This window comes from Carassius carassius, chromosome 13, assembly GCF_963082965.1.
Source record: "Carassius carassius chromosome 13, fCarCar2.1, whole genome shotgun sequence".
NCBI lineage: Eukaryota > Metazoa > Chordata > Actinopteri > Cypriniformes > Cyprinidae > Carassius > Carassius carassius.
In genome coordinates, this window is record NC_081767.1 from 32,977,179 (window position 1) to 32,988,733 (window position 11,555).

General features: G+C 36.2%; 2 protein-coding genes across 2 annotated transcripts; one reads left to right on the plus strand and one right to left on the minus strand.

Moving 5' to 3' along the window:
* The first annotated feature begins 724 nt into the window (after nucleotides 1-724).
* On the plus strand, nucleotides 725-2,288 carry LOC132155744 (hemagglutinin/amebocyte aggregation factor-like). Its single transcript, XM_059564456.1, has 5 exons — nucleotides 725-854; nucleotides 994-1,066; nucleotides 1,650-1,838; nucleotides 1,929-2,078; nucleotides 2,179-2,288. The coding sequence occupies exons 1-5, from the start codon at nucleotides 800-802 to the stop codon at nucleotides 2,222-2,224; spliced, it is 513 nt and encodes a 170-aa protein (XP_059420439.1). The 5' UTR covers nucleotides 725-799; the 3' UTR covers nucleotides 2,225-2,288.
* Nucleotides 2,289-4,962: 2,674 nt separating this feature from the next.
* On the minus strand, nucleotides 4,963-6,573 carry LOC132155745 (hemagglutinin/amebocyte aggregation factor-like). Its single transcript, XM_059564457.1, has 5 exons — nucleotides 6,452-6,573; nucleotides 6,289-6,367; nucleotides 5,831-6,019; nucleotides 5,604-5,756; nucleotides 4,963-5,190 (listed from the first exon to the last, which is right to left on the minus strand). The coding sequence occupies exons 1-5, from the start codon at nucleotides 6,504-6,506 to the stop codon at nucleotides 5,145-5,147; spliced, it is 522 nt and encodes a 173-aa protein (XP_059420440.1). The 5' UTR covers nucleotides 6,507-6,573; the 3' UTR covers nucleotides 4,963-5,144.
* Nucleotides 6,574-11,555: the final 4,982 nt, after the last annotated feature.

The window sequence follows — 11,555 nt, forward strand, 5'->3', positions numbered from 1 at the left end:
ACTGGAAGATAAGAGAATGCAATTATCTTTCATCATCAATTATTTTTTTCTTTGTTGCATGGTGGAAACAAGCTTCCATAGATGTATGCACAATTTCCTTTATGAAAGCATTTTATTATTTTTTTCTTAGAGTTTGGTTAGCTACCCAGTCCTAATCCTCATTAAATAATGTATTAATTTTCTGAAAAAGTAATAAAATCTTGAGCTCGTAATGTAATAATGATTTTTCAATGATAACATTTCTCATAAAAGGGCACTATATTAGAAATGTATTTCATTATGAACACACTGCAGCAATTTATAATGGTATCACAATTCATAAGGTAATACGAACACATAATGTATAATATCGACACACAGCAAATCCATGACGTGAAACAATTACAAATCAGTAGGAATTTAATGTGGAACAATCAAATATATATCACTGCATGATTTAAAGGTGTACTCAGCAAGTTTCATTTGGCGTAAAAAAAAAAAAACTAAACTAAACTAACCCTAACTGTTAGAGAAAGGTTTTTGAATAAAGAAATATATACAATTATATTTCAGGGTGTTTTCATGTAATTCATAAACTGATAACACCACATAAAAATAAGCAAAATAACATTAAATCACATGATACAAGATAAATATTTAGATTTCACTGGCCTGTTTTGACTCGTGATTGGTCACTGCTGGATTAAGTCATGTTGATAAAGTATTTAAAAGAACGCACTCAGGACGAGCACTGTCAAAAGTGTTTGCACAGTAAGAGCTTAGATAAACACCACAAATTGCAGTTGCATCCCTGAACACAATGAAGACAGTTGTTCTGTTTCTGCTCCTGACTGGAGTGGTGGGTCGTGCACAAGGTGAGTGGCTTCACTGGCATTTTCTATTGATCCTTTTCAGCAGCTTGACCTGGAGCATTTGTGTGTGTGTGTGTGTGTGTATGCATTTGAATATACTGAATTCCAAGCTGAATTTGGTTTGATATCTCTCTTTACACAGGCTGGCAGAACAGGTATGATGGGATTCTAAACTTTAATTGTCCCGCAGGCCAGTCAATATCCTCCATAACCAGGTGAGTATACTGCTTATTAATGTGCATTCAGTGATTATAAACATATAATAAACTATCAGACTTTTTAAGACAGAATTGTTTCATTGTTGTAAACATTACATTTAATTGACTGAGTGATGCAATTGAATTGTTTTTGCCATGAAAATTACCATTGCTGCTGACACAGCATTCAATCAGAAATAAAGAATTATAATAAACTATCAAAGTTTCCTTGACTCATGCCGCATTACCTGGTTTGAATTCACATTCAGTTTTCACGTGAACTACCGCAAAAGTGATTTAGCGTGACAAATTACGAACAGAAGCTGTCAAAGGAGAAGCATTCAAAACACTTGTACGTATACCAAGTGGAAACATCCAAAAATGTTGTTTAATACTCTGTAAACAGCGCTCGTTTTCCAGAGTAATGTATATCATTTTCAGGCATCAGGGAGATGCTGTCAGTATGAGGAGATTTGGGATGTCTGTAAATGTCAGTTTTAGCTTTGCCATGGAAACTCCTTAACATTTCAAATTTAAATGTAAATATCAATGCAATTTAAATAATAATAAATAATAATTTCTCTATTCCAACTTAACAAAGCGAGCACAACAATAACTACGAGGACCGGGTTTGGGACTTTGGCTGTCAAGTCACCAATGGCCAGAGAGGAAGTTGTTTCTGGACAAGTTACGTCAATGACTTCGACCAAGTGATCTTCTTTGAGTGTCCAGCACAACACGTGATCGCAGGAATGAGCAGCTACCACAGCAACAGCTATGAGGACAGACGGTGAGCTCTGATGTTTGACCGATGCTCATCTTCAAACTCTGACTCTCTTTAACTCCTCTGAGCTGATGCCAATACCATGTTTTCACACAGCTGGAAGTTTTATTGCTGTCAAAGTAATTGTATTTCTGCAAACTGTCATTGGACCTCGTACGTGAACTCCTTTGATGAGTACTTCCACTGGACTGTGCCTTCCGAGAGCGTTCTGGTGGGCACTCAAAGCTACCATCAAAATCGTGAAGAGTGGGTAGAATTTATGTTATTTCTATATCTATGACTATTTCAAGTGGAACATGTCAGATTGTGAGCTCTGTTGTTCACTAATGTATTGTACTTCTTTCAGAGATCGCCGATTTAGGTTCAAGGTCTGTTCCCGGCGCAGATGTTGATTCCAAGAATTCATGATGAATGTTATCCCATGATCCTCCGAAATAAATGCAAGTTGAAAATGAACTCTGCGACTGATCTCATGTTTAATTAAAAAATATAGGCTTGTGTTTGTGTGTGTGTGTGTGCATGTCTCAATAGGCTTAATCATTGGATTAAATAATAAATCATAAATTAAATCATGTGCCAAATCCATCTAAAAAAATAAAATAAAAAAAAAACATTTCACAATATTGACATTCATTCACTGGGGGTGTAAAAATGACTGTGTGGTGAAATAAATACTAGCTACTACAAAGAAAGTAATTTACATGAATGAGTTAGTTCAGGCAAGAATGAAAAAACAAAAAAAGTAAATTGTATGTTAGTACTCAATTTAAGCTTGTAGAAGTTAAAACGTTAAAATTACTCAACTACTTAACTTTCTGAAACTGCTGTTCCCATCATGCACTGGGGCAAGAAAAATTTATTTAGTTTTTCCAGCTGTATAGGCACTGTTTTATCATTGCTTTTCCAGTTAGGTTTAGTAACTTGCTGTTTTGCGTCATCTGGAGTTCAGATTCTACTCAAAAGGACACATTCATACTCCGAAATAATCCATCAGATGTTAGCGCTGTTGTGTATTGTGTACCAAGTAGAGGTCTTCACGGGTCCAAAAATTCGTGCCCGAACCCGAAAGAGACCCGTAATGTACTACACCGAACCGACCCGGACCCGTCTAATATTTCAAAAGCTGGACCCGGACCCATGTAGATCCGAGAAATGCCCTTCCCGGACCCGACCCAGACCCGTATATTATTTGAAATCTGGACCCGAACCCACCGGGAAGACACAGACCCGACTGGACCCGACGTTCACATATTCCACCATAAAATTGCTATTACAAATCAATAAACCTGTTGCGAAAAATACAGCTTTTCGTCTTACCTAATTTAAAGAGCAGTAGTCTCTCTTCCTTGCACCTGACTGCCTGTGATGCATTACAATCCTCCGACAAGAAAGTTATTCATGTTATTCCTCTCGTTATTCCAAGTCCAAGCTGTATCCACTCATTATTTCAGTTTCAAAAGTCCACTTGATGTCACGGTGACAGATGACAAATGCTACTGTGCACATGTACATTCTGACTCGAGTTAATTCGCATAATAACTTCGACTGTTTGCCCTTTTGAACTATAATAATGATCGCTCGTGCAATGCCATGGCCGCTGACGTTATTTATTTGCTATCATCTGATCTCTGTGCTCTCTGCTCTGCATCGAGTCTGAATCTGAACCACTAAAACTTTAAGATTAAATGGTTCATTTATAATATTATAAAAATAGGAGAAAATGTAAAACGCGGTTAGGCGGTCGAAGTCTCCCTCACTGGTTGCCATAGAAACATGAAATGCGCTCGAGACTGCACATGCGTGCTAGCTGTATCAACCTAAAATGCTTTAACGCAGTTTGAGCGTCATAGAAAACATTCATGTGACAGTTCACCTCAGATTGTGTTGCTGATTTGAAATATATTAAATATGAGTGTGTCAAGTCTGCAAGCATTAATACCGTGCGTGCACTTGTATTAACTCTGAATCTGCGCGCTCTGCTTCTAAAAGCAGAGAGAGAGAGAGATCACTTTTTTTGGCTCCCTCTTTTCTTTTCCTAATTTTACAAGTTACAAAAAACACAAGCAGTCTTTGATCATGGCCGGGTGTTCTCCGAGTCCAATGACTCCGATCGCACGGGTATTACACACAATTTTAAACAGACCCGGGACCCGAGGTAATAGATTCGGGTCCCGGGTCGGGTCCGGGGTCGACGGGTCTCGGGTGCACTGTGAAGACCTCTAGTACCAAGTATTGAGTATTTGTTGTCTACACAATATCTACTGTTTATTATTTACATAGATGTTTCTAAGTAAAGCATACACTTTAAAAGCTTGGCTTAATTTACAGTGTTGTATTGTACTTGAAACTGAGTATTGCATAGTAAACCTTAACTAAGTAAAAATTACTCAACATATCTTACCTGGCCATGGTAATGTTACTTATTTTCTTTATTAATTTCACTTTACTTAGACAAGTAGATTTTAACTTATTCCATATGTGACAATTTAAAAAATCTAAATATTGTCTTAAATTGTAATTTAAATTAATGCAATTATTTTAAACATAATGTAGTTTATTTTTGTTGTTTACATCACTGATACAGTTGTTGTTGTTTTTCTATGAAATGTGTCACTTTTGTTTTCAGTGACATTGCATAGCCAATAATGTCTAGTTTGTTATTTTAACTTACAAGAAGTTAATTATCTACAAAAATGGAAAGCACCTCTATAGAGGATTATATAGCTGAAATTATGAATACATTTAACATTTTTGTAGCCTTTTAAAACAAAAAATTTAATTACCTTCTCTAAAATGTATTATTTTTTTATTTTTTTTGTGCATACAACTTTAGATGTACTTCTGGTTCACAGTGACTCAAAATAATGAAAAAATGCATAATCATAAAATTAGTGAAATTTTAAGAAAATGTTAAGTTCAGATTGTAGCAAGCCCACTTTAGATTTTTTTAAATTATGTGTTTGCTGTGCTTAAAAAAAAAAAAAGGATTTTTGTCTGTTTTTTGTCACATCCTTATGAATAGTGAAATCATGGCATTAACATTTTGTTGTATTGTAATCAGTTGTCTCATCAATGGCATTATGTTCAGTATTATCTATTACAAATCAATTGGAAAAGGTTGGAAAAGGACTTATTCAGAACACCTGATTTTATTGATAAGTGCAAAAATGACTTTACAGACATTCATATACATTTACAGTCTTAGACCGATCAGCATTTTTTTCACCTTAAATTCTTAGGTCAATAATGACAACATTTCCATTTTGAATTTGAGTTTGAATGTTTTTGCACTTGGGGGAATTTGTGAGAGTCTCAGCATTGCACTTTGGTGCAATACTTGTACTTCCAGCGCCGGTCTCTGAAAAACATGTAAAAAGACATCACATTAGTATTTAAAGGCAGTTTCATGTGCTATTGTGACTCTGGTATCATATTTGTGTCACCCATTTTCACTGTCTCATGAAAACCTATATCAATATTAAAATTAACCAAATAAAGACAGGACACAACACTTATTCCCCCTGAATATGCTGAAAATATGCTGAAACTATTAATCTTAATTATGCAGCTCTTTGTAATACTTAATTCTGATTGATTATTTGTGACATTCTGCTCTCAGAAATCAGTAAATATTTGACCATGTCTGTATATTTTGTTCCTGAACAGCCTTGTAATAAGCAAGCAGCCAATCAGTATCTCAAAACAATCCCGTCAGGCTCATATCAAGCCTGTTTACGAGTATGTTGAATTATTCTGGGGAGCTGTACTTACTCGTGTTTGTTTTCATGGTAGCTTTCAGCACCCACCAGGTAGTTATGGTTTGGCACTGTCCAGTGGAAATACTCATCAAAGTAGTTCACAAAAGGAGTCCACTCACAGTCAGCTGTACAGTGGTTGTTACTTCTACAGCAGTGAAACTGCCACCTGCATGTGTGAAAACAGTAATGACGTCGGCTCGGGGCGAACTCATGCAAAATCAGTGCAAAATCAGAGCTCACCGTCTGTCCTCATGCTTGTTGTTGTGGTAGCTGCTCATTCCTGTAATGATGTGGTGTGGCGGACACTCAAAGGTGAATTTCTGGTCAAAATCATTGACATTAGGTGACAAGAAACAGTCTAAAGTAGAGTCAAAGGTGTCTTTACAGCCAAACTCCCACATTCGGTCCTCGTGATGATTGTGATGTTGGCTTTGGTTTTGTTAGGCAGGGAAACAGTGTAATAATTCGGCTGAATTATCATAACATGACATTCTGATTATATATACGTACTTATGTATCATTAATAATACAAAAGCATTGTTTTCTCTAAACCAAATATGATACTTTTCATCCTTACAGTTGATTTTTTTTTGCTCACTTTTCAAGGCTTGCAAGCTAAATGTATTATGTTTTATTACATTAGTAATATTTTGATAGTATCTCCACCGTTACTGAAGTACAATCTGCGTTCAACTCACCTTTTTATATAGGATATTGACTGTCCTGAGGGGCACTTAAAATCTAGAGGCTCATCGTAGGTGTTCTCCCAGCGTAACTCTGTCTGATTTGATTCAGATTGAACATTTAACATGCATATATACTGATTAATAAAAGGAAACAGTTTTTCATAAAGTGTCCTACCTTGTCCATTGGCCAAGAGACCCGTCAGCAGTAGAAATGACGCAGCTCTCTTCATGGTGTGTGTGGTGGAGTGATGATACAAGACTTGAGACAAAACTTCTGCTTTTATAAGGACTTCAGGACTTCAGGTCACATATACGTAATGTAAGGTCAGTCTGTTAATTAACAAATGGCTTCTAGTCATGTTTGAACAGGTGGGACTGATTTCAAGGCCATTTGTTGTGCTTCTCTGGAATTTCTGCCTGAAATATCTTTATTGTCTGTGCCGGGTCAAATTTAACTTGTTTTATTGACGCTTTTGGAGAATCTTTCTCGCAGTTCACCTGTTTCACTGTGTGGCTTTGTTCATTTTTATCAGGGAATCATGGATTTTTGTCCGTGGGAAAACAGTACGTCGTGTACCTGTAACAGAGTAAACATAGATAAGCAGTGCTGTAAATTAAACATTACAAATGAATCCTTATGAATAGTGAAATCATTGTATTCAGTTGTCATATCAATGTCATCATGTTTTCAATTGCATTATTAAATTGAGTCTACTCATTTACTTAATATAAAATAACATTTTGTTCTGTTCTGTGTGATTTCTGCTGTCAACTTATTTCAAAGAATACATAATGCTTAACAAGGCTACACTTCAAATCCTTAAAAATGAATAACATGTCTGCAATCGTTTAACCATTATTCATCATGTAATATTTACTTTGTTAGCCGTGGCCCGTGGGACACAAAAAGCATTTTCTCTGACACGCTGTGACTGACAATCGAACATTAAATCGAATACACTAAAAAAATGCAACATATTTACAAAAGGAATCAATTTTATTTGTGCGTTGTAATCCAGATCTTCAGAATCCATACAACATACAACAAATTTTACATTTGTTTGCCTCTCTGTGCTGACATACTATATTTTAATGCAGCCAAATTCTCATTGAAAATGTTTTCAATGATATATTTGTTTTTAGACAATGGGATGAATATGAAATATGTTTACACTAGTGGATTTACGTTTTAAAGCGCAAAACTTGTCGTTTTTGTCATTTACACTTCTCCAGTGTTTTCAACCCTCACAAACAGAGACTTTCGAAAACGCTGTAGACCCCGTTTTAGTTTGAGAAGTCTGGGCTTGCGTTTTAGTTTAAACGGTTCAAAACGGAGACTTTTTGAAAAACATCCTTAGATTTCCTTTTGTGCAGTGTGAACGGAGATCGTTTCTGAAATGCAGTAAAAACACCAGTGTAGATGAGGATCATTTTCATTTCAAAGTATATTTGTAACTTTGTTGCAATCTTTTAGGAAAAAAGTTGTCTGAAAAAATGCTATAGTCACTAAAGCCTCATTCAGACTACATGATTTTAGCCAGATTTTGGCAAGATCTGCTTGACGTAGGTTGTCGAGGGGAATACCTACGAATAAGCAATGATCCCAGGCTGGTAAGTTTTGCATTGGGTGCTTGATTTTGAAAGTTAAACTTAATCTTTATGAAAGACGAGTTATGTAAATTTACTCAAAGGCTAAGGCTGATCTAAGATAAATATATTATTTGACTTTATTGTATATTTTTTTAAATAATACAATAATACAATTTGCTTAGCCAAATAATTACACACATAATGAATCATGAGACGCTTGAGATGGATTTGTTTATTAACAAAAAAGAGGTGTGGTCTTAAAGGTTATCCCTGCATAAACTATTGCATTCATAAATTAAATACTAAGTAACTCACTTGTAAAGTAAATAAAATGTGGGTCTACTGACCTCACTAAATATGCACAATAAACAATTCTCAATTGCGAGAAAAAAGTCAGAATTCTGAGACAAAAAATCATGATATATCTCGTTTATATCAAAATTTTGAGATCTGATTTATCTCACATGATCTGATTTACCATCATTTTATCAGATAAAAAAATAAATAAATGACCCATCTCAGTTGAGTTGAGTTGCTCATGTTTTATGATGCACATTTTTTTTAATGCATTTTGTCATTTATATCCACAGTTAATAGATTAACAGTAGGTGTATAGCCAGAGTTATTTTTCATGCAATATCCTAAAATTTGCATTTGAAATCATAGCTAATGTAGAAATGGACATAAATAGCTGTGCTAGCTTTGAAGAAAGTAGTGTTACAGTTTCTTTCTTTATGGATTCACACATGCATCAATTGTGCATTTTTCCATTTAATTAAATAATTTGAAATAAACAAAACACATGAAAGCAGAAACTGGATATGGTCATTACCTTTAAAAAGTGTTAAGGACATGATAAGCAAACTCACCATGATACAGATATCAACTTAAACAGAAAAAAATGATTGATCACATCGTTCAAAAAGTGTTTTTAATCTGTAACATGAACAGGCCTGGAAATCTTCTTCAGATGCATGACATTTATCAAATACCAATAGATAAAAAATCTAAACATGACTGCCTCTGCTAGAAATCATTTAAGATTCCACGGTTGTGCCACCTTCCATACAGTAACGTGCGGTGAAATCTTGTCATGGGTAGGCTGTGACCTATCAATGTGTGGAATATATGTTCATATATTCATTCAGTTAATTTAGCAACCCAAGTTCATATCAGGCATCATCAGATCGCTGCCTGCATTCAGCAAAGTCAGTCATGTGAGACTAATGCACAATCAAATATAATAATCAAATTAATGGACACATCTATCTTATGACTTATACAACAAACAAATGTTTTGTGCGGGACACAGAGAAGGAGGCGGCGCGGCAGCCTAGTCACTCCATCAAAATGCGCAAACGCGCACAGACAGCCACGGCACACACACACACACACACACACACACACACACACACACACACACACACACACACTTTTGGTCTGGTGACGGCGCACCAGGCTACAGTCAGAAAACATTGCGTCAGCAGTACAGCTTTAAAGTACAAAAACAGCTTATTCGCTCCTACAAACTAGTATTCGGGAAGCGCGCGGATTGAGTGAGAGCGAGTAGATCACGTGACATGAAGCAAGCTCGGTCTCTGCCTCAATGTTGATAATTCAAGACAGCATGAGAACTGACTGCGCATGCGCAAATCTACATAAACTACGTTCTATGGACCAAAGAGGCACCGCTCACCTCTGCCTCAATGGCCATGGCTTTTGAATTTCCTGCATGAAACAACGGTTTTTAGGAGCAAACAATGGCAAAATGAGTATATTATGTGTATTCCTGAAATTTTTTGTTACAAAAAATAATATTTGGAATAAAATTAATGCAATTAATAATGTGGTGAATTAATAAAGCTCTTGGAATTAATAAATGTAATGTCAACATTTCCTTTGGTGAGGCACTGCCTACCCTGCCTACCCTGACCGCACGTCCCTGCTTCCATATATAGTACCAGAGGTTGATGGTTTTGTGTAGCTTGTTTACAGGTAGGACCACTTATTCTTCAAGTACAGAAATATTAATTAATGAAATTGTTAAGGAATCTAAATCATTAAGTGCAATCAGATTCTGAATCATTAAAATCCTGACAATTCCCATCCCTAGTTAGTATGCTGCCTTAGTAGACACCTGCATGTAGACAGCACAGGTTTAACACACACTATGACATATATGCATGCACATGGTCCTTCTTTACCATCCTCACAGTGTGTGTGTGTGTGTGTGTGTGTGTAATCCAGTTTTGATTAATTACACAGGGCTGGTGTGGTGCCTCTGCAGGAAACTCACCACAATACAAACCACCAGAAACTGCAGTATACACTTAAGTGCCCTTTTGCTGCTATTTTACACACACACACACACACACACACACACACACACACACACACACACACACACACACACACACACACACACACACACACACACACACACACACAGGTTCATTATATAGAACAGTATTCTCTGCTTGGTTCTCAAGGTGCAAAAGAAGAGAGGAGATGTGGAACAGTGTGCAGTTATTACCTGGGGGCTTCGCATTAGTGCTGCTGGATCCTGACGCCTCATTATAGAGTGAACCGAGTCTCAAGAGCCCTGGCTCTATGACCATATCTTCTGTGTGTGTATGGATTCACAGGAATCGACTGCTGTGTTAGGTCTCAAACATCCTCTGTGCTACTACTGTATATGAATGCAGATGCTTCTTTCCAAGCAACATTTGTGAAATGTGTCAGGCCTGTTTTAATCTGTATGTATAGGCTGCATATATTTATCTTGGCACCATGTTAATCATTACCAGCATTCTGTCTGCCTCTTTTCCTTCTTTTCTTCTGTGTAGCTGAATATCAAAGCAATATTTCATCCAAAAATGAAAATTTGCAGAAAATGTATTCACCCTCCTGCCATCTAAGATAAAGATGAGTTTGTTTCTTCTTTAGAACAGAACTGTAGAAATGTATCAGTGCTCAGCAATGGATGCTCAGAATGGGTGCCGTCAGAATGAGAGTCCAAACAACTGATAAAAACATCACAATAATCCACAAGTAATCCACAACACTCCCGTCCACCAGTTAATGTCTTTTGAAGAGTATTTGAAGGAATTAAAACCATCATTATTTTTTTTTATCTACAAAACATTGCTTACAAATAAAATGCGATTTCATGATCATAATATTGCTTTCTCCAGTGAAAAAGAAATCATACAAATATTTAGTCATACAAAGCACGACGTATTGCATACAAATCACCGTGAGAGTTTTCCAATATGCCCACCACTGAGTGACGTCTGTACTTCGCGGTCAGAGAGCACCTGTCCATCAAAAGCTCACTATCCAATCAGAGTAGATCACTGTTAAGCCCGCCCCCACGAGAGGTTTGTGTCAAAACACCAAACGAAAAACTACGAAGCGTAAGCGAAATCTGTGGCAATGCATTCAGAATCCATGATTAGTGAAAACTAATCTTTGAAAAACATTAACAAAGAATGATATGAAGATAAAATTATGCCATAATGAATTGCAAGCGCAAGGTAAAATTTGTGAAAGTGTAAATAAGATTGCAAGCGTAAATCAAATTTGCATGCGCAAGATAAGATTTGTAAAGGTGTAAATCGACTTTCAAGTGTAAGAAAAAAATATTTGCAGCATTTTAGTGTTATTCGTAAGTGTAATTCATGTATTGT

What these genes read in the sequence shown, in the direction of transcription:
- LOC132155745 (XM_059564457.1), bottom strand. Translation starts at nt 6,506, where the DNA reads ATGAAGAGAGCTGCGTCATTTCTACTGCTGACGGGTCTCTTGGCCAAT. An exon ending in TCAATATCCTATATAAAAAG is followed by an intron (nt 6,020 to 6,288) that starts GTGAGTTGAACG and finishes ACAAAACCAAAG; the next exon opens with CCAACATCACAATCATCACG. An exon ending in AACAAGCATGAGGACAGACG is followed by an intron (nt 5,757 to 5,830) that starts GTGAGCTCTGAT and finishes TCACACATGCAG; the next exon opens with GTGGCAGTTTCACTGCTGTA.
- LOC132155744 (XM_059564456.1), top strand. Translation starts at nt 800, where the DNA reads ATGAAGACAGTTGTTCTGTTTCTGCTCCTGACTGGAGTGGTGGGTCGT. An exon ending in AACAGCTATGAGGACAGACG is followed by an intron (nt 1,839 to 1,928) that starts GTGAGCTCTGAT and finishes GTTTTCACACAG; the next exon opens with CTGGAAGTTTTATTGCTGTC. An exon ending in TACCATCAAAATCGTGAAGA is followed by an intron (nt 2,079 to 2,178) that starts GTGGGTAGAATT and finishes TACTTCTTTCAG; the next exon opens with AGATCGCCGATTTAGGTTCA.